The sequence below is a fragment of the Argentina anserina genome, chromosome 6 (assembly GCF_933775445.1).
Source record: "Argentina anserina chromosome 6, drPotAnse1.1, whole genome shotgun sequence".
Classification (NCBI taxonomy): domain Eukaryota; kingdom Viridiplantae; phylum Streptophyta; class Magnoliopsida; order Rosales; family Rosaceae; genus Argentina; species Argentina anserina.
The window spans coordinates 2000675-2025037 of record NC_065877.1 but is presented as its reverse complement, the minus strand read 5'-3'; the positions used below and the strand labels follow the sequence as shown (position 1 = coordinate 2025037).

The following is a 24363-nucleotide window of genomic DNA, read 5'->3' as shown; positions in this document are numbered from 1 at the left end:
GGATGGCCCAGGACTCTTAACACCAGTACACCACCACCCTTCTTCCTCCTATCACTTTTGTCTCTTTTCCAGCACAATTGGCTCCCCTTTGGACACCATTGCTAGCTTCTTGGCCCTCCTATCATCTCTCAACCAATCAACCTTACTCTCTCCACAGTAATAATGGCAATTCGACCTTCTCTGGCGCGACACGATTGATATGATCAAAGGTGAAACTATGCTAAGTTGGCAAGTTTCGACATTAGTTGGTATTAGAAGAAGGTTATGCATGTTAAATGGGGCGAACAAGACTACAATAACCTTCGTTTCTTTGGTTTGAGAGAATTTCACCCCATTAAATATCCCCCAACGGCAGCCTGAAAAATAAGCCGGAAGACTAATCTCTCTTCACCAAGCCACATAAATTAACTCAAACAGAGTGTTCTTGGCTACCGTGCATAAGTCTCAACACTTCGACAATTGAGTTTTCCAACTCAACCACTACTTGGATATGTAATTCATGTGAAGCATGTTTGAATGAGTTTCACCGCGATTTGATTGGTTGTATAAAGATCACATGAGTTAACTCGAACATACATAAAAATAAATGCTCGAGAATTGTTTAAACTACGTGTCAAAAACATTACGATATCTATATATACCGTGTTAAATCACGTATTTTTTATTTTTTTGATAAAATAATTCGTAGTGTGATGACATCATATGCCACTATCATTCTTAGCCCAATGTCATCATACACCACATTTAAAAATCAAATTCAGTACAATAATCTATCATTTTACAACTGTCAATCTTATTACTTTTTTAAGTCTTTTTAAATCCGCATTATTATTATGTGATTTTTATTTTACCGTTATGGATCTTATGGCATTTGTTTTGGTTGTTGGTGCTGCTGGACAAGAGTTAGGTTGTCTCATTGTTGTGGCCTTGTGGGAGCCTAACCATTCTCACATGGGAGACTAATAGAAGCAATGAAGCATGATGATGAGGGGAAAATCGACAATAAATATGGATTCCATCTCTTCTCAGTCAACTCAAAGGGCTCCTAGGATGTTGTATAGTCTAATCAACTATGCTGGGGTGAAAATTGGCCAAGTTCCATGTGAACCACGTCATTTGATGCAGCTCAAAGATTCCATAGTCGCAGTGTTCTGTCTTGTGGGGAAGATAGGAGTATATATAGTACATTCTCTTCAGTCTTTAGCAGTGGGAGGCCAAATTATAAGCTCCATTGAAAAGATTGGTCATTCATGTGAAAAAAAAGTTGAGCACAATTTTGTTCTCTCTTCAATCGATTATAAATCTTTAGTTACATTAAATATCAAAATGATTTTGAAGGGGGTTATGACAGTTTTGTTTATATCACCCAGATAACTAACAAAATAGTTTATGTTCAATCATTGTTTAATGTAAATATACATAAATGATGGAAAACCGATCAGCGTAACCCGTATATTTTTAGTTTCACTGGTGGATGTAGCACACCCAAATGCGTAGTTGTAGGATTTGTATGGGTTTGGACCGAATGTCAGACCAGCCCAAATAATGTCCAATAAGAGAAAGCCCAACTTCCACCCTTTATGTAAAAGCCCAATATTAATTAGGCCTATTAAAACTAAAAAAGTTGCGCGCCTATTACATGCCCGCTTTAAACGAAAAAAAAAAACCAAAAAATTTCGATTCCCGCGAATTCCAAACCCTCGAGCTGCCACGTTGGCGATCCGCGTGCCCGCCTTATCAACCAATCACCGCACAGCGTCTGCTCCTATATATAAGAACCCCACTACCCTCTCAATTACATTCACAAACACGGCAAGCACATACTCCAAACCTCTCTCTCTTTCTCTCTCTCGCAAATCGAACGCAGGTCATTTCTAGGGTTAGGTTTTCCGGAGAGTTCAATTTCCGCCGCCGAAAAAAATGAGTGGGAAGGAAAGCGGGTCGACCAAGGGCGGCAGAGGCAAGCCGAAGGCCACCAAGTCGGTGTCGAGGTCTAGCAAGGCCGGGCTTCAGTTTCCGGTGGGTAGGATTGCCCGGTTTCTCAAGTCCGGCAAGTACGCCGAGCGTGTCGGCGCCGGAGCTCCGGTGTATCTATCTGCTGTTCTTGAGTACCTCGCTGCTGAGGTGAGTTTCAATTGCTTTCAATTTGGTCTGTTTTGTGTTTGATTGGATTGTTGTTTGTGGATTGAAATTAGGGTTTTGAAAATTGGGGTTCTGGATTTTAGGAGTTTTGTGTTTGAGTTATTGGGTTAGGAAATTGGGAATCTGGGATTTAAATTGATTATGATGTTCGTCGCTAAGTTTGATTTTTGGGGTTGTTGAAAAAGATGTTGAATTGGTTTGATTAGGTGAAAATGGAGCTGAATTGGTTTGTTTAGGTTTGAAATCTTGATGGGTTTTGGATTTGCTGAGTAAAGTTTCGATCTTTGCGTTTGTACTGATTTTTGAATTGTGAAATTGGGAATTTCAGGTCTTGGAGCTTGCTGGAAATGCAGCTAGGGACAACAAGAAGAATCGAATCGTGCCGAGGCACATTCAGCTTGCGGTGAGGAACGACGAGGAGCTGAGCAAGCTTTTAGGGTCTGTGACTATTGCCAATGGAGGAGTGTTGCCCAACATTCACCAAACCCTTTTGCCTAAGAAGGTTGGGAAAGGCAAGGGCGATATTGGATCTGCTTCGCAGGAGTTCTAGGGTTTTGTTCTGTTTGGGTTTCTCTTCTTGTGTGGAGGTGTTTAGTTTGCCTCAGTTGTAAAATACTATGGGTGGTATTGTTAGGTTTTTCTTTGAACCCTGTTGTTTTGGTCCTTGGGATTTTGTGCTATAAATGAAATGGTTATGCCAGTAGTTTGGTGAATTGAATCGGCTTATAGTTATTTTCATTAATACGCGTTCACAATGCTCAAATGGCTTCTTCAATTTAGCATCAACATCTGCCTTCGACTCTTCAGTCAAGGACTCAAGGCACTAACTAATTTGAGAGGAATATGACGGAAAATATGTCTGTTATGAACAATTGTGCTCTACAAATGTGAAGTGTTAAGTAACCGAAGAGAATAATCACACGGAACTACGTAACCCAAGTTGAAAGAAAAAGCAAGGTGCCTACGGAACTACGTACCCCAAGTTGAAAGAAAAAGCAAGGTGCCTATGAAAACTCCGAAAATTCTATGGTGTAGTGCTGTATGTGTGCAGTGCCTCTAATTCATCGTTTATACACTCCATATATCCTATGTGCATTTCAAGACACGTTTTATCTACCGTCCGATTCGATATATATGGTATGCAGCGCTGCACCGTAGATGAATCCATGAAAACTCTGTTGTTTTTAAATTATAGTCAAATAAGTTGAGCAGAAGTAGTGCAGAACTATCGCCGTTCTCCCTTTTGAGTAGTGGTTGGTTGCGTAAGTTAACAACCCACAGCTCAAGGGTTCGAATGGCATCAGCGAGTGGCGAACTCGTCTCGTGAGGTACTCTAAAATAACCTATTTTTTGACTCACTTCTATGAAGTTAGACTACTCAATTTGTGTGGCTCAGGAACACCGCTATAGCAACCACTCTCTCCTCCCTAATATATATTTTTTCCTTCATTTGTTTTGTTGGTACTGGCAGGGTGTAGTGATGTGTTGAGAATTTTGTTTGAATGGGTACTTTGATGCATTGCTTATCATACAAACCCCAACTCAGATTTCCCACTTCTATAATCACACTATGCTCATCTTCCTCTGAGGTTGGTGTCTCAAGGCAGCAAGTTTTGAAGCAAGTGGATAAGGAGTTGGCCAAAGGGGATGAGAGGGCAGTTCTCTCCCTTGTTAAGGATTTGCAGGGCAAGCCTGGTGGCCTCAGATGCTTTGGTGCTGCTAGGCTGGTTAACTTCACTTGCATATTGTACAATTCTTGTTGGTCTTTGAAACTTGATCAATATTGGGATTGGATATGTGTCATCTTTTATGTTATGCTGCAGCTACAGCCTACATGTTATGTTAAATGTTAAGGTTTGGGATGTGATTTCTTTGAGCAGGTGCCCCAGAGGCTTTACACTTTGGATGAGCTGAAGCTGAATGGAATAGTAGCACAATCTCTTCTATCACCGGTGGATACTACTCTTGGTTCCATAGAAAGAAACCTTCAGATTGCTGCTGTGGTAGGAGGTGTTTCTGCATGGAATGTTTTCGGGTTTAGTCCTCAGCAGCTTTTCTATGTTTCTTTAACAGCATTGTTTATCTGGACGCTGGATGCGGTAAGTTCTTTATGTATGTCTAAGGATGTGTTCCTAAGAATCCATGTCACTGAATTTGACTATCTTGAGGAGGTTTCTGTTTTACTATTTGAAGTCAATTCACTATGATAATTGATAATATGATATTATCTCATCAAATTGTGTAGATATCTTTCAATGGAGGAGTTAGTACCTTGGCTATTGATACAATTGGTCACACCTTTTGTCAGAAGTATCATAATAGGGTCATTCAAGTAAGATTTCTCTCATATTTCTTGGTGTTCAGATTAATTTACGCACAGTAGCTCCTGGAAATAATGCTGCAGTTTCATTTGATTTCATGTTAATGTAGGTGTTAACTCTGTCTTTCATTGTGGCACATCATTTTATGAGGTTGAATTCCTTCACGACATTTGTTCTCTGTATGCAAAACCTATCAGGCAATAGGTCTGAAAGCTTTGTGCCACGCCCACGTTTATGAAATTAGGAGTATATCATAATGAAGTGTTCAGCTAAGAAGAGTTTTCTTATGCAGCATGAAGCTGGTCATTTCTTGATTGCGTACTTGCTTGGTATTCTCCCCAAGGGATATGCATTAACTAGCTTGGATGCGTTTAAGAAAGAAGGGTCTCTCAATGTTCAAGCAGGGACCGCGTTTGTGGACATTGAGTTTGTTGAAGAGGTATGTTGTTTCTGATCTAAATAGGCATGTCTTATACAAATCCTCTCTGATATCCTGTCTTTCCAGCTTCTGTAATTTTTTTTCTGCACTTATACTCTTTTCAAGTAGGCATTTAAGCTAATGTCCACTAGCTTTAGCTAGTAGCTTAACGTAAAGACATTTAAGGTGATGAGGAATACATTTAGGCACTTTGATTAAAGCTAGCTCGGCAGTATAGTCATTTAAGGGATATAGAACCAGCACAGTTTCCATTTCAAAGAGAAGAGTAAGTAGTGAAAGCAGTCAGATGAAGTGGTGCAGTTTTAAGTGTAGATTGTTTGCATTCATAATGAAAAAATGGTCTATGTAAACTTTGGTTGATAATAAATTAGCAACCATGATTTACAGTAGTTCTTATTTCTGCAGGTTAATGCAGGCAAAGTATCAGCAACAGTACGTTTTCTATCCCTCGTCTCAAAATTTTCTAATTACATCTCCCTTCACTCCTTGAAATGAGACTAGTTCATGAATTGGGAATGCATCTTATTAGACGCTGAACAAATTTGCGTGCATAGCGCTCGCCGGTGTTGTTGCTGAGTATCTTTTATATGGTTATGCTGAGGGTGGTCTAGCTGATATAAACCAGGTTAGCTTGTGAATTGTTTCGTTTACTTGGGAACAAGTAAGATGAAGAAACTAATGCAAGAAGTGACTAACTGAATGGTGTATGATCTTTTGAACAGCTGGATTCATTGCTTAGAAGCCTAGGCTTCACACAGAAGAAAAGTGATTCACAAGTCAGATGGTCAGTACTAAACACCGTCTTAATCATGCGCCGCCATGAAACAACACGAGCTAAACTCGCAGAGGCAATGGCAGAAAGTGAATCAGTAGGATCCTGCATCGACATCATAGAAAATTCCATAGGCGATGCGGACATCTAGTGCAGCCAGCCATAGTGTTGTTGTTTATAGAAAGCTTTGCTACAATTTTACTGCTATGACAAAATATATGAGATATGCCAATCTTTACAAGGAGTCACTTATGTTACAAGTTCGATCAAACCGATCATGCTGTGGATGTGTTACATCCTATCTAATGCAATCGTCAGACTCAAATAGCTGGCCTCGATCTCCATGTTAAAGTTGAAAGCTGATAATTCTGCATCAATAGTGGAAGCAATTATTTTCCCCCGCTCTATACTAAACTTACCCCAGGACGAATTATATTCAATTGACACTGGTCATTCTTCGACCAAGTTGCTTTTGGACCTTTGGTAGCAAATAAAAGATCACGGAAAAATTACGACTATCTTCTTCAGAGATCCTAGTAAAATGACACATATTATGTTAATGACTTAAGCTGAAAGTATGCTAAAATTCGTTATGTATCAATAGAATCACGACGAGTAGTAGTACACTACTAGAGAAATTATTATATATACCCGCCACATATCCCAAGTGGTGTACTCCCTTAATGTTTTGGTCTATTTTTTAATGTGATTGTTTCTGATTGTAAATAAATTTTTACTATTTTTACCGCGTGCATGTTAATTATATCATGACGTAATATGATTAGCTGGTTACACCACATGACAGTGTCACGTGGTGAGGCGGGTACACAGAATAATTACTCTACAATACTATGTTTTCCTCTACCTCATGACCAAATTTAATGGTTTTCATGTGGCTCATTTAGCTCCGTAGGTAATAATAGTGACTTGATATTTCACTCAAGATTAAAAAGTTAAATAAATTAACTGCCTGGAGATACGGCCCCCACAAAAGTAAAAAACAGAGTTGGATCCCTCCGAGGTAAAAATAGTTGGGCGGGTAGAGAAGCTTCCAAACTCGCGATTACAACAGAAAAACGACCTCCTTTCCTCTGCAACAGCTTCATCGAACTAGTCAAAACTCAAAAGAGATGGGCGTAGAGTGGCTTCTGGTTTGCCATGGCTTACTTACTCTACTCGTCTTGGTCTCCTTCTTCTGCGGCCAATGGCCCATCTTCGACGGCACCCCTATCCAACGCATCAATCACTTCCTCACCTTCGGCATCTGCGATTACTTCCAGTTACTCCCTACATCTCTCTCTCTCTCTCTCTCCTCTTTCAATTTCTTTGATTTTTAGTGTTGTGGTTATTGAGGTTTTTGTAATTCGTGATTGATTCCCAGGCGGTTCGTTGGGTTTGTGTTCGGGGCGAGGGGGACTAGTGCGATCCAGAATGTTGAGTATTTCTGCTGTGATCGCCCCAATCCGACTTTGCAGGTATCTGATTGGGTTTTCTGATTGGCTGATGATGTTTGGTTAGCTTGTGAATTCGGTGCCCTTTTTCGTATTTGTGATTCACGTTTTGTTATATTGTTAGTTAGAGACTTAGAGTGTTGTTCTTATAACTTATAAGGGTCGAGGTTATGAACTAGTTATGCATGGAAGTGTTCGGTAGTTGGTAAAATTGGAAGAAGAATGTGGTGTGGATTAGGGATATGGCAGGAGGTTGTTGTTAAAGCATTCTGCTTTGCTAGAGTTTGTAACAACCAAATGCATATTCATTCTAAGTTTTGAAGTTTAGTTTAGCTAATTAAAGAAGCTCTTAGTTGAATGGTAAATTATAGGTAAGACATATCTTGCTTTCTGATTCGGTAGTAATTGTTATTTTTTTTTGTTTCACTGCAGATCATATACCTTGCTGTAATTGGAGGAACCTATTATTTAGTTGCAACTTCTTCCTTCCGTTATATTCCTGGCTATTATATAGGTGAAGTTCACTGGTATGTTAAGGATTTGTTTTTTTATGTTATTCCCGCATTTGAGTCTCTCTAACTCTGGCTGCCACTTTTAGTACAGAACTCACAAGACATTTGGTTTTTTTGCAGGTACATAAGCTTCTTCGCTGTTGCTGTCGGTGTTCTGCTGTTTCTGTTAACTAGCCTCTCCGATTCAGGAACAGTGAAGTCTGATAATGTTTCAGTTTATCTCTCTGCTTACCCGTATGACAATGTGATATATTCTGAGAAAGAATGTTCGACGTGCAAACTTCCAAAGTGAGTCCTCCATCAACCTCCCCTCATACAGCTAAATTGCCCAAGGTTTTCCTTTATATTGATAATCTTCTTTCTATTTAATTCAGACCTGCTAGATCTAAGCATTGTAGCATATGTGGTCGCTGTGTTGCTCGCTTTGACCATCATTGTGGATGGATGGTTTGAATTTCTCCAACTCGTATTTTTTTTAATCTTCTTTTTACTATAAATATTCATTCCATAAGGTGCTTATTGGAATTCAATATTGGGTTTGATTGCAGAATAATTGTATAGGTGAGAGAAACATCCATTACTTCATGGCTTTTCTTTTGTGGTAAGTGCTATCTCCTGAAGCAGAACTGTTTGATTGTTTGTGGGTTTTTGTGGTCTATTCTGCCCTTAAATTTAATTGTAGATGTTGCTACTGGGTAAAAATAGGTATTCAATCAGCTTCTTGAGATTGATAATTCAGATAATTGGTTGAACTTTAGTCACGCGGACTTCATTACAGTGTTAGCACGAATGACAACTAAAATAGTTTGATATGTTTTCTGTACAAACTTTAATTTGATTTACCTTCATGAAACTCAATACAAACTTTTCTCTATTGCCTTACAATTTGCACGAATCTGTCTGCTAGAGGATGAAGTTGAGCTGTTTATCTTCATTTGTGTCGATCTTAATTACCGGTTCCAACTATTTTGTAACTTGGATTACTGTGCATGCTCTTTTTGTTAAATGTTATGCATTTCTGGTTTCTCAGGCACACTTTACTTTGCATATATGGAACAGTTGCCGTTGGGTTGATTCTTGCTGGACAAGTTAGAGAATTTAGAGTTATTGATATTCTAATTGGTAAGTAGAATTACAGTTCAAGTCACAAAAACAGTGGTTGCTTATGTTTTGTGTACCTAATTGACATTCCTTTCCTCAATTTCTCATTGCAGTTTATTATGGTGTAGAGAATACTTTTCTTAGTTTATCACCACACGTAATACAGGTGAGCTTATTATATCATTTTGGCAATTCAGGCCAGTAAGAATCCTGAATTTTTTTTTGAAACGATCCCCGATTGTTATAATGTTAATATGTTTTTATTCAGCAAACATTTGTTTTTCATATTCATAATAAATCACTGTATATCAGTTTAAAATAAAAAATACTAGGATCCTTACGTTTTTCAATCTGGCCTGTGTGAACAAGAGACGTTGTTGTGAATGAAATATACAGCAAGCGAAAAATCACTGAAGTAAAATGTTGGCTGATTCAGTTTCAAGCTGACATGCTGACTTCTAGAGTTCTAGGTGGTAACTGTATTCTGGGTGCAACATGTTAAAGAAATTATCTTTACATGGATATGAGACTGCTTGACTATGTGCATCATTTCCTTTTCTCAATCATAAAGATCAATCCATAATAGATAGAACGTGTCTAAATTGAAATATGTCAAAGAACTTGAAAGAGCCTTGGGGACTTGATTATTTTCATATGTATCTATTATTAAATAGGTAGTGTCTGAACTTGATAGTAAAAGGTTAGCTTACATTAATCTGATCTGGAGATGTAATACTTTCTATAATTGTGCCTTTCAATTGTGTAGATTGCCTACTTTTGCATATTTGGTTATGAGATCATTATACTGTGCATTTTATTTCCCCTAACATAACTCGTTTACTATTTTGTGATGTTTTGCAGTGGTTGGTGGGGGCATACAACACTCAAATATTACTGATGATGTTTCTTGCAATAATGGCATTGTTAATCGCAGGATTCTTTGGTTACCATGCAAAACTTTGTCTCACAAATACTACCACTAACGAGGTTTAGATCTCTGTCTGACTTTTGAATAACATAGTTTGCCATTTCTTCTTAATACTTTAAACAGGAATTTAGAGGTTAGTCATTAAGCATGTGGGGATGGTGTATTAGATTACATGTCTCAAACAGAATCACTTGGTAAAGAAGCATGAAATAACAGTGGTTGCTCTTTCTATTCTGATGAAAGATAAAGCTTGCCTTCTGGGGTTTCTCCTAGAATGTGGTCATATCATGAATTTTTATTAGTACAATGTATTTAGTTTAGTTTATAATGCGATTTTAAATTGGCACTCACACACGCAAGATGAATAGTTGTTTAGAACACAAACACATACAACTATTCCTTAAAACTATTTCATTTGGGGGGAGCTGCATCTGTTGTAGGTGAAACATGAGAACTAACCAGGTACTGTTATTTTGATATAGACTTTCAAGTGGCAAGACTATATAAACTGGCAGAGGAAGCTGAGCGAAGCAAGGGCGAGTTCTGAAGCACTTAAAGCAAGTATTAATGGGATGACCAGTGAAAGAAAACCTCCAGAGAGCAAATGGAGAACCATATTCCGAAGATCTCCACTCGAAGATGTTGAGGTCGTGGTTAAGAATAACATTTATGATAAAGGGTTCATTCAGAATGTTCTTGAAATCATCTTCCCTCTATCGAAAAGAAGGTTGTATGCAAACACCAAACCAAAGTCTGGCTAAAGTAGATTGTGGTCCTGTCAATGCAGTATGCATTGCTCTTTGAGCAATGGAAAACGGCTTCATAATCGTCTCTTGCTATTACTCGTGCTCAAAACAGCCAGCTACATCACGAGAGGGGTTGGATTCAGCAGGATGAGATGCTTCTGGTGTTTTGTAACATTATTGCAATGTGTCTACAGGCTGAGGCTGGCTACTTGTCATTGGCCGTTTTCATGCATAGAATCAAACACCGGTAGAACAGTCTTACATATTGTATTCTTAGCAATCGACTTGGCAGATTTCAATTGTAAAGCTGTCAATTTTTGTTCTTCATCTTGTAAAATTGATAGAAATTCAGAGTGAAAGAATGATGTAATTGATCCTCATATTCTAACTAAAGAACTAAAGAAATATGATGTTTTTGTTACGATCTAGCAAAACAAAGAGGGTACGTACATGCAATGAACTTTCGATGGATTTAGTTAATATTTTAATTTTAATTTTCTTTGAAAAATCATAAAACCATTTGCCTCACGATTTTTTTCAGTTCTGTCACTTCTGGAAGTGTTTATATACCATTATCTAAAGTGTAGGAGAATTTTCGTGGAAAAACAAGAACATGCGATTTTCAGCCTAAATTCGTGTGCTATAACCCAGTTTTTAGCAAAAAAAGCATGATTTCGAAAGTTTTTATTTTCTCTCCCTTTTTTCATAGGAACAGGATAGAGGTCCAATTTCCATTAGAAATTTAGATTAAACGGTTTTATAACTGCACTCTTAAGTAGAACTAGAAACTGCTCACACCCCTATGAGTGGAAAAATGAGCGGTTATTATTATGAAAATATTTATGTTTTGACTATAAAACCCATGTTTGTGTGTATGCCAATATAAGATGTGAAAGAGTATTTTTAGATATTCGTAATTTACTAGAACTTAGGGTGCTGGCTTTATAGTAGTAGAGATATAATTACACAACAATTATTATCGACTCTTGAAATTACACAACAATTATCCACCGAAAAATAGGCCCGCTACGAAAACCCACAATAGGAAATAAAGGCCATATCCAGATCCGACCCGAAAAAGAAGAACTAATAATAAAAGAAGCTCCGCTTCAAACCCAAAACGAAGAAGAAAGGCTCTCACTGATCTCCAGCTCCCTCTCTCTGGATTCGACGAAGGTTAGGGTTCAGCTTCGTTAATCCCCTCAATTTCAATATCAACTATTTGCTAAATCTCTAATTTATATTCAATTTCGGTTTCAATTGTTCGTTGGTTTTGATTTTGTACTGTGCCGACGATTTTGTTAGGGTTTCGGCGATGATATACACGGCGATAGACACGTTCTACCTGAGCGATGAGGACCTGGAGAACTCTCCGTCGAGAAGGGACGGCATAGATGAAGCTACCGAGACCACGCTCAGAATCTACGGCTGTGATTTGATTCAAGAGAGCGGCATTTTGCTCAGAATGTATGTCTTCTCTTTCTCCGACTTTTGATTTTTGCTTTTGTGTGTTTGTAATTGTACAATTGTGATGTTTGTTTCGGATTCTCGGAGTGCCAAAAGTAAAAGTTGAGGGTTTGATGGGATGAATTTGCAGGCCTCAGGCTGTGATGGCTACTGGTCAGGTGTTGTTTCATCGTTTCTACTGCAAGAAGTCGTTTACGCGCTTCCATGTCAAGGTACATTTTACTTTCGTAGCGGCAGAGTTGCTTGCTTGTCTCTTTTTTTGGATTTATGGAACTTGTGAGAAGTTATTATGTTATGAAGAATTAAGGAAATATCGGTTTTGGTTATGCGAGTTGTGTTTTTTCACCTTCGATAAGTCCATGTCGCTGTGTGTGGATTTTGAGAGGGATGAAAGAGTATTATATAATCGGTTGGGTGATGATGTAGTTTCTTGTTTCGAGAAGGGAGGAATAATTGTTTTAGGATTCATTGTAGAAAGTGGAATATCATACGTAATTTGTTACTAATGCTTTGCTTTTGATGGATTTGATGTTGTTTTGTAGAAAGTTGCTGCTAGTTGTCTGTGGCTTGCATCAAAGCTGGAGGAATGTCCTAAGAAAGCTAGACAGGTGATTATTGTTTTCCACAGGATGGAATGTAGGAGGGAGAACTTACCCATTGAGCATTTGGATCCACAATCAAAGGTCAGTAGCTCATGTGTTATGTGTATCATGTTGCAACATTGTTTCCTCTTATCTTCATTGGGTTGATAGGATCAGAAGTCATGGTTCTAAGATTATTATTATTATTATTACAGGAGTATTCAGATTTGAAGGTGGAGTTGAGTAAAACAGAGAGACATATTTTGAAAGAGATGGGTTTCATTTGTCATGTTGAGCATCCCCACAAGTTCATTTCGAATTACCTTGCCACTTTTCAGTCCCCAGAGTTAACGCAAGAAGCCTGGAATTTAGCAAATGACAGGTGCTTTTTCATCAGAAACGCATTTCCTTTTTATATGTTTGTGTTAGTTGTAACGTTTGAATCTGAAGTAGGTGTTTGTTTGTTTACAGTTACCTTGCCCCTATGAAAATAATCATATCTCAATCTGTTTTAGAGCCAGAGTTTTGAATTTTTGTTGGTGGGGTGGATTTTTATGCTGTGCTTTCTGTAAACGGGTTGCATGTTTATCCCGAAAACTGCAATGGTCTAGCATGTGAAAAGTTGGGTCTCTAATAAGGTGATGCAGGAGCATTTGGATGCTAACTCCTAAAGCTGCCTTGCATTATATGTGAATATATCAAAAAAGCTAATATAGAAAATGACAGGAAAAAAGAACTTTGGAACTAGTAATGGATTCAACTCCAAGCTTTCAGGGCTTTATTGTTTTGACTGGTATATGATGTTGCTTTTCAGTAGAATAGTTTCAAGATTATTTATGCTATTATTTAATTCTTATTATTTCTCAACTTTTATTTGGAGCAGTTTGCGTACAACTTTGTGTGTTCGATTCAAGAGTGAGGTTGTTGCTTGTGGTGTTGTGTATGCTGCTGCTAGGCGGTTTCATGTTCCCCTTCCTGAGAATCCCCCATGGTGGAAGGCATTTGATGCTGAAAAATCAGGGATTGTTGAGGTTTGTAGGGTTCTTGCTCATCTGTATAGTCTCCCTAAAGCTCAGTATATTCCGGTCTGTAAAGATTCATTTACATTCTATAGCAACAAATCGAATTTGGAGTCCCAGCCAGTTTTGAAGGTATGAACTTCTTGTGTTTGCCTCCACCCCTATACATGTAGTTGTCTACTTGTCAGCATGCTGTATATGTTATTGTGATTACTCCCTCTGTTTTTTTAGCAAGTGCCAACTGTAGAACAAATAATTGATGCTATATATTGATTTAGAGATTCTATTGCTAACACAGTTCTACTTTCATTGTTGGTATGTAGGATGTTCTTAATAATAGCCCTCTAACTATTGCCGATACATATAATTCAAAGGCACTGACACCAGCAGTCAGTCAATCTTCTGGATCAAAGGGTGTAAACGTTACAGCCACCGATAAGGTTAAGGATTGTAAAGAAAATGATGATGAATCTAAGAGCGGGCCTGTTATAGAGGAAAGAGAAGATTTGTGTATGAAATCCAAAACTGAACGCAGCAAAAGCAGAGACAGGGAGAGGGATAGGGATAGGGAAAGAGAGAGGGACATGGATAGAATAAAAACCAGGGATCGTGATCGGGGAGACAGAGTGGAAGCTGAGAGGGATATGACCAAAGATCGAAGTCATCGTTCTAAGGACAGAGCTAAAGATTCAGGTTGGTCATGTTGCTAGAGTTTATCAACCACTTTGATAAAATATATCCATTGATTGCCTTCCTTTCATGACTTTGTGTATGGAAATGCTCGTCTGTCTGAAGCTTTTGGCTTGAACTTTTGTGGTGCAGGGGGCCATTCAGAGAAATCAAGACATTACTCATCACGAGGTATAATATAAGTACATTTGAAGGCTCTTCCCCCCCCCCTCCCCCCCCCCCCCCTCCAAAGATATAATAAATTACAGTTGTACCTAATTGTTTGACTTGCATTGTTATTTTGCAGATCGCGACTATCACAGTGCCTCATATTCTTCAAGGGAGAAGGATCGCTATAGACATCACCCGTATGCCTGAATGGTGAATGTATTCATTTCGGTTTCTCAATTAAACTTGTAGAATTCAGATACTTGATTGTATGTTGACACAATGTTGTAAAGAATGTGATTAACTAAAATGTTGGAGGGCTATGAAAAGGCCAACGTTTGACAGTGAAAAAAAAAGGGTACATGCACTTGTCTGTATGATCTCATTTTGAATACCGCGGAGCTTGCATTTTAGCCAAATTATACCCTCGTGTTTTCTCGTTGATTTGATCTCAGGCGAAAATTATCAAACCAATTTTGATCATTCCATCGTTTTGTAGTGCATATGAATTACTTCCGTTTATTTGCAAATAATCAAGCACTTCTGCGATGTTTGACTCGCGTCGGTAAAAACCAAAAAGCGTGTCAACAAATAAACGTGTTTTCAATAAATTTAGCTGAAGAAGAGTTTTACATGGAAATTCATCTTTCTATACTTGAGAGTTGAGACAATCAGGTGGACTAACAGCAATGATTCCAAGAAAGATTATTGAGAAATACTTTCTAAGCAGTCAAACCCACAGTTTTTCATCTTGTTGCTTCTTTTGTGGAAGTGATGCGGAATCAGGTACACATCTTCTTTTGCATTGTTATGAAATTGTGGCTTTATGGAAATGAGTTTGCCTTCTATTTTCTCAATTCATTCTCGCCTTGGAGTACCCTTGATGAAGTGTTTAATGGTGTTGGTGTTTCAGCGTTCCCAAAACCTAAACGTCAACTTTAGTTTCTAGTCTCCTACAATCTAATTTGGTTTATTTGAATCACTATGACTTTGGAATTGTTCAAAGAGTCTGCTCTGCATTCATTTCATTTTTACAAGAAGCATCATGATATGTCTATTTTCTCTATTTTTGGTATCTCACAATTCTGCCAATGTTACCAGCTTCATCCCATCATTTAATTAAATGTTTCTTGACTGAGGGTTTGCTATTTGCTAGGAGTTTTTATATCTATGGTTTTGCATGTGTGGGTGTACACATGCCGGATTGAACTTTTGTTTATCCTCTTTGTTGGAGTTTATCAAACATAGGAAGTTAGATTTTTTTGTCCAACTCATTTGTTAAATAAAAAAAAACCCACAGCTTTCCTCAAACATGCAGACCAAATAGATACTGCCCGTGAAAAAATAAATTGCAAAATCAACCTGGGGAGCTCTCTATTTATCGAAAAAAAAAACTGGGGAGCGCTCTATTTACAAAATCTATCTAAAAACCTTATCAAACCAATTAATGTTCTAAACGAAAATAAAAGATTCTGCGAGATTTGTAATTCACATGAACTATTTCCTTTTTTTTTAATGGGAAAGCTTTCATTAAAGACTTTAGGCAGAAGAAGGGGTACAATCTTTCGCAAGCACATCTAGAATGATCCTAGGAGCTTGCTAAAAAAATCCAAGTAGTAGCATAAGCAGCTTCATAACCTACAGCTGCAAGTCTATGAGCAGCGAAATTGCTTGCTCTATTACAATGTTTAAGCCTAACATTAGTTAAATGCTTCCAAGTTTGCTGAATGTCATCGACAATACCTCCATTTGCAAGCAGAGCATGATCATCTGCAGTGGCTTCAGAAATAGCTTCCATGGAGTCACTCTCAATGAGAGCATGATTCAAATTTAAGGTACACAACAGATCTATGCCTCCCCTGATAGCAAGAAGTTCACACTGCTTAGGTGAGGCAGTGATGGCTACTGGTTTAGCAAAAACTGCTACAAAACGACCTTGAGCATCTCTGATGACACCACCAATGACATGAATTATTTCCTGTTAAATCATGTTAATATCGATCAATTCCTTTTGAAATCTGTGAGACTTCCTCCCAAAAATAAAAATAAAAAAAATTCGTGAGACTTTAGATCCTAAAGATGTAATTGCTAAGTCCTGCTCTTGAAAGGCAGACATAGTTGCTAACTAGTCATTGCTTAATATCTAACTACATATTTCCACCAACCTTGGGATGTTGTGATCGTGCTGTTCTAAAGTTGTGGCGAACATGGTTGGGTTGCATTGAAAGTGAGAGGCTTGATGTCCCTGCAGCGCATGTAACTCAAGAACTGTCCAGGCAGCTCTTCCAGAAGCGATTGAACTACAGAAATGCGCCCACCTATTAGAATCATTTTTGTCGTAAGTGCGAATAAATAGATTCTACCCATATTTCAGACATGGTTCAATGTTGCGGGGAGGAAAAATAGAGATATTCAGGACTTACTCTGCACATCTCTCATGGGAACAAACTGTACAATGTCTCTTGTAGCCACACGACCTGTTGAACTTGTTAACCGTTGTCCATCGTCAGCATCGAGAATCTGCCACACAAGATCCAGACATGCTTTTAGGACAAAGAAATCAAATCCCAGCTGTTGAAATCCCAACATAGGTAGCATAAGGAGAATATGAGTTTTCATTAAACAAGACGAGCATACCTCCATTTGTTTGAAATCTGCAGTTCCTACTCCAACTATTAGAACTGAGAAGGGAAGATCAGATGCCCTCACCAAAGCATCTGTTGTTTCCTGGAGGTCTGTAAGGATCCCATCCTATAAAGATGGCATTTGTGTCATTACAATAAAAGAGATCACATTAAACAAAAACTTGCAAATAAAATACATCCTTCTCTTACCGTTATGATCAGCAACACATAGTACTTATTGTGGTTCTGAAATAGAGAACGGCCAGCAATCTCTGCAGCCTTATTAACCACTGGGCCAAACAAAGTGGGTCCTGAGAGAGCAACATTCTGTAGGGCACTGGCATAAGCAGTCATTATGCCTTGAACTCCTTCAACCTATATTAAGAAAACAACCATGCACCATAAGAGAGATACTGGTTGGTATATAAGTTTCAAATAAGAGATTGAAGCCATATGCGAGGAACCAGACTCTTGTTTTACCTCAAAGCCAGTAGCAGTTCCATCCAAGTTAAAACAGTGCGACACAGGCCCTCCACCTATCCTTCCTCCAAAGCCCCAAGCAGGAAAACGTTTATCAGCATCATAGAACTGAATAACTTCACCAACTTCCGTTATGGCCTGCAAATAATATAATTGATTATATTTGGAGATCATACCACTCAACCATACTCACAGAAGAAATCTAGCTTATAAGGTTATTTCATTAAATGAAGGCACAAAATCTTGCATTTATTAGAAGAATTTTGTTTACTACTAAAAAGTAAAAACACTGCCGAACTGTTAGCTATTGAAGCACCATAATTGGCTCACCTTCTGGTAAGAATTCAACCGGCCATACGGATCAATGTAGTGCAATGAATCATTTTGTCGAGGATCTCTATTTGAAGCTGTGAGAAAATTGAGTATCAAGGCATGCACATACGTTGGAAATGATAAATAGTGAAAAAAAAAACCACACATTGTTTACCCGTAAAGTCAACAGCAACCATGAAGTTAAGCTCGAATCCACTAGAAATATAATCGAGAAAGCTAAATTGCTGCTTCTCAATGAATTGATCCACAAACAACTGACCCTTTGAAACCTACAACACCATATTACAATGGAACAGTCAGTAAATTGACCTGTATGCTAAGAGTGTATATATAAATATAATTAAGTATGAATAAACACCTTTTCACGACCATGAGAAGAAGGAATGATGAAATTCACCCCACTTCTTTCTTTGTATAATTTCTCCAGGTCTGCCACAGATTTTTGAAGTTTCCTAAATACGACAAACAGGTAAATTCAAAAAGGTTGGTATTATTTCTTGTGCAGGCAAATACACAAACTTGAGAATGAAGTGCAAAAAGAAAAACTTAGAATTGATTATCCAATAAATAAATACCCGATAAGGACATGATTGCCATTGCTGTTGAAATCAAAGCATTCGATGTCTAATGGATTATCCTGCACCAAAATTCAAGTTATATGAATTTTTTACCCTATTAGTCAAACTACTAGCTTGTTCAACAGGTAAGCAGAACCAGCAAGCTTACCTTGCTTCCAAACTGCTGCATACTCAGGGATAGGGGCTTCCAAATTGGATTTAAATTGTTATCTACTACTTCAGTCTTGCAAATTGGAACAGAACCGCCACTCTCAACAATTCTAGAGACTCTTAAGAATGGATCCTACAGTAAAGAAGTCAAAAATATATATGAATTACTCAACCAAAAAGAAGAAGAATGTATTAAGCAAAAAGATCTTAAGATTTTGTTTCATGACACATACACTTTTAGAGAAGAGGTCAACATTTTCCAATTGGGAACAACGAAATTTTATCTCAACAACACTCTTGGAAGCCATAGTCTCTTCAGCATGGACAGTAAGTGTTCCTAAGTTTCTTCCACGCCCACTTCTGTTATTCAGATTCAAGGTCAAGCTTCGATTTTGTTTGGTTACTATCTGCAATCAGAAGAGAACACGCGCAGAACACAATATATATTAGCATTTGCAAAATGATGTAAAAACATCATTGAAATATAGATGAAAAAAATTGAAAATTACAATAGCATCTTTGAACCAGCTCAATGAAATACCCTATGATAGCGAATTACCTCTGAAAGAACGCAACTGCCTTCCCCAAGAAAGTCTTGATCTTCCAACTTCAATGTCTGCGATGCAACCATGAGATGATTAACAAGTGAACGTGTCCGCGCACACACACACACACACACACACACACACACACACACACGTCTACAATGCTAGGCTTCCTAAGGTTATCTCCAAGAAATAAGCAATTTACTGCACATTCATGGTTCAATACCTGAAAAATAGGCTTCCTAAGTAAATTCTGACTTCCTAAGGTTATAAAAATTCAGAATTGCGTTCAAAGAAAGCTCTGTGGCAATACCTTTACATTTACATTGTGATACTTTGTATCGACATCATAGACTTGGAATCTGGGTTGTAACACAAACAAGAAAAGGTGGTCAGGCAAGCAGCCTAATTAAACCAGTGCAGCTGAAATGCAGCTTAGGAAAGGAATATGAGAAACTTACATCAATTGCTGCACAACCTCGAAATGATATGCTACTGGGATTTTCTCAATCCACGCTGGACTCAAATTATTCAATATTACTTCAGTTCTCCCTAGTTCCTTTAGCTTACCGTCTGCTGTCTTTACATAAGCCACCACCATGGGATCACTCTGAAACAAAACAAAAGATGTTAAGAGAACAATTTCTCACCATTACACATAGCCCGTGTGAAAATGCTATACAAATACATATAATATAGATTTCATTGAGTGAAACTAAGATGGTCCTTCTATGTGTAAGGCTAGTAGCGATTACAATTTGACAAGCAACAACAAGATACACAGGTTTTGCTCATATTACATTCTTACAGCCGCAATATTTTAGATACCCAGGATTAACAGTTTCAGAAATTTATCACTGAAAAATGCTTAAGCTAGCTAATAATCACCACTACATTAGAAGGTAACATTTGACATACGCATACCTTTGATGTAATGTCACGATCAAGCAAGTTTGTAGCCGACAAGGATAACTGTGGCACAAAATCGAAATACAAGATTAAATTTCAAATTAAGAAAAAACAAGAGAAGCATCCAAGCACATTAATAAAGCTCATAAATAGTTTCATTAATAGGACAAAGACACCAGACTCAACACATTCATGATATGTATGCCATTTTAATCTTCAGGCACTTGATTTATGAAGTATATAAGATTAGATGGTAAATTGTATTGAGCATTATACTTCATAGTGGGAACAAACATGTTGCTCACTACAGCTTCATTTGTCAGCAAGTTTCACATTGTTTTTATTTCTCTGTCAAACTTATTGGTTCTTTGCTCGTTAAAGCTCGGTGCAGTAGTGCATAATGAATCCTCTGGGAGTAGCAATAACCACCTCTAGCCAGTTGATACCCATTTACACACACACGCACACACCAATTGAAACAATGTAGTTGATGGAAAAGGGGAAGGAAAAAGAAAAGGAGACAAAATGGAAAAGGCACTGTTGGCAAAATTGAAATTCTCGTGGTTGAAACCAAGTATATCTACATTTTTCTCAGACATCTATTTGGAAAAGTTGCTTTCCTAAGTAGCACAATACTTTGACTTGTCTCACACCAGCAAGTGACAAAACAATACTTCTAAGGCCAAATCTATGGCTTTTGTACTGTATTTTTAGGAAAATTCTAATATACATCAATGCATAATATACAACTCATATCAACAAAACAAAATTAGAATCTTACTAGCGTTAAGTCCCTCCCAAATCATTTCCTCGTACACACGACACGGCGCAGTACTCAATCAACTTTAGTAATACACCAATTACTCAAGAAAACTCAAGTATTGTCAAAGTCGTTGTTTACAGGGCAAACCCATATTATATATATAAGAAGTGAATCGTGTTTAAATTTTCATTTTGAACATTGAAGATGACTCATGGGTGACTGGGTATTGCACATAACCCATCAATATTGAAAATTATGAAGTCTAAGAATCTTGGTCTTCAGCTTTCCCATCAGAAACAGTGAACAAAAGGGTACGTGGTTTAATTAAACTACTGCGCTAAATAACTTATAAAAATTGAGACTAGCTTCTTCTCTACTACCCAGAACTGTTCACCTATATTTATATCTACCTCCACGAATTTCAACCTCCACGGATTGTTTTTATTAAAAAAAAATATTTCTTTTCTAGTTATACAAGAACAGCTACAGAAAAATCGCATGAATCAAACAAGAAAAGAACGAAATTCGGAGATCAAAGATTGTAGGGTTTATACGGGCCAAAATTAGCAACAGTGAAATTGGGGCTAAAACTGAAGATGGCAATGCAGGTCACCTCTAGTTGCGTGTGGAGTGGATAAACCCCGCGGGAGCGGTTAAAGAGCTCAACGGCGTCGTTTACGTCACCGTCGCGGTTGATCGGCCTCTCCTGGGCTCCACCGATGGCTTGCTTGCCACCTTTAATATCGGAAAAGCAACCTCCCATCTATCTCTCTCTCTCCGACGACGAGTAGACTGTGTTAGGATCTTAAACCCTCTTGTTCTAGAACCCTAGAAGTCTCTGTGGTTCTAATTATCAAAAAGCTTGTGGATATTTTGGTGTGATTAGATGTGTGGGAGTTCTCTCATACCCACAACTTATATAGAGAGACGCGAGGTTTGTTTCCCAGAAGTTTCTATAAAACGCGTTACACGATATGACAGAGGCGCGTTCTCTTTTACCGTAAAATCAACAGAAATGGTAAAAGTTTACGATAAAGAGAACGCGAATATACTTACCTTTTTAACGTAAAATTTACTATTTTACCGTGACAGTGGCGGAGCAACATGTAGGCCCATCCGGGCCCGGACCCGCCCTAATTTTCCTAAAATTTCCATATATTATATGTAATTTTGTCAAGTATAGTTAGGGATGACAACCCTACTCGCTGGGTATTCGAGCCTAATGGGGGAGTGTTTCAGGTAAAATTGGGTAACCAATACGGGGATCCATGCTATTAGGATAGCGGAAACGGGTAAGGGGCATGAATGGTATTTCGATTCTCATCTCCATACCCACCCATTAATATATTATATATTTAATATAATTAATTAATATAATTTCACTCAAATAAATTTATAGATAAATTAAATAAATATCAAAATATCAAAATATATTTTGTGATTATTTGCACGTACAACAATTTTTGACGTAAAAAGATAATTTTATTATGATATTTGACTTTTCTTTCAGTCTTTTTATATTTCGTGCACTTTATTGAAATTTTTTAATATTAAAATAAATTACTATTAACAGATATTAGGGCGGGTATAAGAACTTAATCCCGCTAAGAGTATGGGTACAGGAAATACCCAATATCCTATTACGAGGATCGGGACGGGTACGAGGATATAAACGGACTTGGGTATGGATATGGTTTTTCAATCCCCTAACTCTCTCCTCCCCATTGCCATCCCTAAGTATAGTAATTATATAGTGAAATTATTTTGATTAGATCCCCTAAAAGCATTTTTATAATTAATGTTGCCCCCTATTATCTTTTATTTTTCAACTTATGATTGATGATTCGGTACTTAATAGTTGAACCTCCCTAAGATCAAGTCATGGCTCCGCTGCTGGTGAGTGAGGTCATAGAAGTTTAATCGTTAATGAAATGAGATGCATCGGTGCACCATAGTGATGATAGACAAACCATTTTTACCAAAGGAATATCATATTTATTTTTAATCTCGAGAATGAAATAGCAGGCCACCTCAATTTTTATTACGAGTTTAGTACATTTAGGCGGTTAGTATTTGGACCAACATCTATGAGGTTATCTTAACAAATCAAGTGATCGAGATTAATATCTGGTCACAAGCGCAGAAACTCGAACGCTCGATCTTTCAGACCTGCTGGCTACAAATTAACTGGTGATAGATTAGACTTGAACGCAAGAAAATATGATAGTCTCAAGGTAGGTTGCTAAGCTCGACCAACTCTATTATATTGAATTATTGATAAACTGTCAAAGAGAGAATTGAATTAGGTGCGGACCTTTCTTGTACAAACATGCTAGAAGTTGCAGTGAAAATTCTATGCACTTTGTTAGTTAATGCATGATCATCCCGTGACTTGGTATATAATCTGATGCGAGCGTTTCACAAGTCATGACAGGTGAACTTTCTTCAGTTGCTTAAGTGTGTGCAACACAAAAGGTGAGAGTCTTTTTTGGGGGTTATGGCTTTTAGGTGTGAGTTGGATTGATAATTACTTCGAATTAGAAAAGAAGCAAGCTATGTGAGTTGACAAAATCTGGTGGCGTAAACAGAATTCATTTACAAGTTATATGTGTATGTTTAAGCCAATGGACTTGTTAATCTGTGGGAACAATGTGATAAAGAAGCAAATAAATTCTGTTTTTGTTTGGAATCATTTAATTCGGGCATGTTTTACACCCAAACAAATAACGGGTAATTTAACATAAGTAAAACAGAAATTTATCGCAGAACTAGACCTAATCGAAATAGTTAGGATGAGGATGACTGGATCAGGTTCGGTACGTACATCAGGCTGTAACAACCCGAGTAATCACATTGCCGCCGCCGGCACGGCGGGGGCGTGCGTGTGAAATCGATCAGTATATATTGTAATCACTATCATCGTTTTTAACTTCTGATTGATAGATAGATAACGATGTAGGCGTATAACCTGGGATGGCGTGGTAAAGGAGATAAGGTTATTTTGTTTTATAGTCGACTTACTCAACTAGGTAAAAACAAACCAGTCTCAGCACAAATCGTCACCGTAGCAACGTCGTCATAGAAATGTATATGTCATTAACCATATACAGATCGATAAACTATTATTTTTGCTTCATCTATTTTCCATTCAGATTACCAAACGATCAGTTCAGTCGTCGGACCAACATTGTTTTCTCAAACTATGTATCTATTACTAGTTTAGCATGTCAACACAATATTATGTAAATTGCTGGCATGGGTCGTTTAAGAAAAAGGAAAGTAAATTGCTGGTAATATGCGCATGCATTATCGAACCAACTCACATTATGATAGAATATATAATAATCTACTACAGAAATCAATCAATAAGTGACTTGCGTGATTCAATAACCCTATCCACATGTATGCTTAATTATTAGACCATTGACTCGTCCCAATTCGATGTAAGTATGAAAATTAACAATGAATTAATCGATTGAATTGTACACAAAGAACAATCAAATTGACTGAAATTGGCGGGAAAATGCTGACTCCGTTCCACGTACGTGAATTAAATTCCCATGCAAAATGCATGGCAATTGGCAGACACGTAATGGTTGGTCGAGTCAATCTTAGTCAGTCAACGAAAACGCATCTTCAACCTTGGAAGACCTGCTCATTTGTTC

General features: G+C 37.7%; 5 protein-coding genes across 6 annotated transcripts; 4 read left to right on the top strand and 1 right to left on the bottom strand.

The window, feature by feature from the left end:
• The first annotated feature begins 1812 nt into the window (after positions 1–1812).
• LOC126797816 (probable histone H2AXb) lies at positions 1813–2866 on the top strand. Its single transcript, XM_050524544.1, has 2 exons — positions 1813–2124; positions 2471–2866. The coding sequence occupies exons 1-2, from the start codon at positions 1921–1923 to the stop codon at positions 2690–2692; spliced, it is 426 nt and encodes a 141-aa protein (XP_050380501.1). The 5' UTR covers positions 1813–1920; the 3' UTR covers positions 2693–2866.
• Positions 2867–3581: 715 nt separating this feature from the next.
• On the top strand, positions 3582–5873 carry LOC126799920 (uncharacterized). Its single transcript, XM_050527183.1, has 7 exons — positions 3582–3869; positions 4023–4241; positions 4388–4474; positions 4756–4902; positions 5308–5334; positions 5432–5527; positions 5625–5873. The coding sequence occupies exons 1-7, from the start codon at positions 3645–3647 to the stop codon at positions 5823–5825; spliced, it is 1002 nt and encodes a 333-aa protein (XP_050383140.1). The 5' UTR covers positions 3582–3644; the 3' UTR covers positions 5826–5873.
• An 880-nt stretch (positions 5874–6753) lies between these two features.
• On the top strand, positions 6754–10834 carry LOC126798760 (probable protein S-acyltransferase 17). Its single transcript, XM_050525810.1, has 10 exons — positions 6754–6953; positions 7056–7149; positions 7558–7652; positions 7758–7925; positions 8012–8084; positions 8186–8238; positions 8668–8759; positions 8852–8904; positions 9600–9725; positions 10149–10834. The coding sequence occupies exons 1-10, from the start codon at positions 6805–6807 to the stop codon at positions 10425–10427; spliced, it is 1182 nt and encodes a 393-aa protein (XP_050381767.1). The 5' UTR covers positions 6754–6804; the 3' UTR covers positions 10428–10834.
• Positions 10835–11546: 712 nt separating this feature from the next.
• Positions 11547–14689, top strand: LOC126799192 (cyclin-L1-1). The gene is made up of 9 exons (XM_050526331.1): positions 11547–11588; positions 11718–11879; positions 12010–12091; positions 12422–12562; positions 12676–12842; positions 13344–13611; positions 13803–14172; positions 14302–14340; positions 14456–14689. The coding sequence occupies exons 2-9, from the start codon at positions 11728–11730 to the stop codon at positions 14524–14526; spliced, it is 1290 nt and encodes a 429-aa protein (XP_050382288.1). The 5' UTR covers positions 11547–11588; positions 11718–11727; the 3' UTR covers positions 14527–14689.
• Positions 14690–16041: 1352 nt separating this feature from the next.
• LOC126797524 (protein BONZAI 3) lies at positions 16042–21461 on the bottom strand. 2 transcript variants are annotated; one of them, XM_050524159.1, is made up of 17 exons: positions 21312–21461; positions 19951–19998; positions 19488–19636; positions 19340–19388; positions 19041–19097; positions 18715–18888; positions 18480–18614; positions 18329–18390; positions 18112–18205; positions 17908–18022; positions 17751–17827; positions 17421–17558; positions 17151–17315; positions 16954–17067; positions 16740–16836; positions 16482–16634; positions 16042–16294 (listed from the first exon to the last, which is right to left on the bottom strand). In XM_050524159.1, the coding sequence occupies exons 1-16, from the start codon at positions 21459–21461 to the stop codon at positions 16507–16509; spliced, it is 1752 nt and encodes a 583-aa protein (XP_050380116.1). In that variant the 3' UTR covers positions 16042–16294; positions 16482–16506. The 2 variants fall into 2 exon arrangements, with proteins under 2 accessions (XP_050380116.1, XP_050380117.1); XM_050524160.1 differs by having other exon boundaries at positions 16482–16616.
• Positions 21462–24363: the final 2902 nt, after the last annotated feature.

Coding starts and splice junctions, on each gene's coding strand:
- LOC126797816 (XM_050524544.1), top strand. CDS start 1,921: ATGAGTGGGAAGGAAAGCGGGTCGACCAAGGGCGGCAGAGGCAAGCCG. Junction 2,125..2,470: donor TTGAGTACCTCGCTGCTGAG/GTGAGTTTCAAT, acceptor TGGGAATTTCAG/GTCTTGGAGCTTGCTGGAAA.
- LOC126799920 (XM_050527183.1), top strand. CDS start 3,645: ATGGGTACTTTGATGCATTGCTTATCATACAAACCCCAACTCAGATTT. Junction 4,475..4,755: donor ATCATAATAGGGTCATTCAA/GTAAGATTTCTC, acceptor TTTCTTATGCAG/CATGAAGCTGGTCATTTCTT. Junction 5,528..5,624: donor GTCTAGCTGATATAAACCAG/GTTAGCTTGTGA, acceptor TCTTTTGAACAG/CTGGATTCATTGCTTAGAAG.
- LOC126798760 (XM_050525810.1), top strand. CDS start 6,805: ATGGGCGTAGAGTGGCTTCTGGTTTGCCATGGCTTACTTACTCTACTC. Junction 8,760..8,851: donor AGTTATTGATATTCTAATTG/GTAAGTAGAATT, acceptor TTCTCATTGCAG/TTTATTATGGTGTAGAGAAT. Junction 9,726..10,148: donor CAAATACTACCACTAACGAG/GTTTAGATCTCT, acceptor ATTTTGATATAG/ACTTTCAAGTGGCAAGACTA.
- LOC126799192 (XM_050526331.1), top strand. CDS start 11,728: ATGATATACACGGCGATAGACACGTTCTACCTGAGCGATGAGGACCTG. Junction 13,612..13,802: donor AGTCCCAGCCAGTTTTGAAG/GTATGAACTTCT, acceptor GTTGGTATGTAG/GATGTTCTTAATAATAGCCC. Junction 14,341..14,455: donor AAGACATTACTCATCACGAG/GTATAATATAAG, acceptor GTTATTTTGCAG/ATCGCGACTATCACAGTGCC.
- LOC126797524 (XM_050524159.1), bottom strand. CDS start 21,461: ATGGGAGGTTGCTTTTCCGATATTAAAGGTGGCAAGCAAGCCATCGGT. Junction 17,559..17,750: donor GGTTGAATTCTTACCAGAAG/GTGAGCCAATTA, acceptor TATTATTTGCAG/GCCATAACGGAAGTTGGTGA. Junction 17,316..17,420: donor GAACTGCTACTGGCTTTGAG/GTAAAACAAGAG, acceptor TTCTTAATATAG/GTTGAAGGAGTTCAAGGCAT.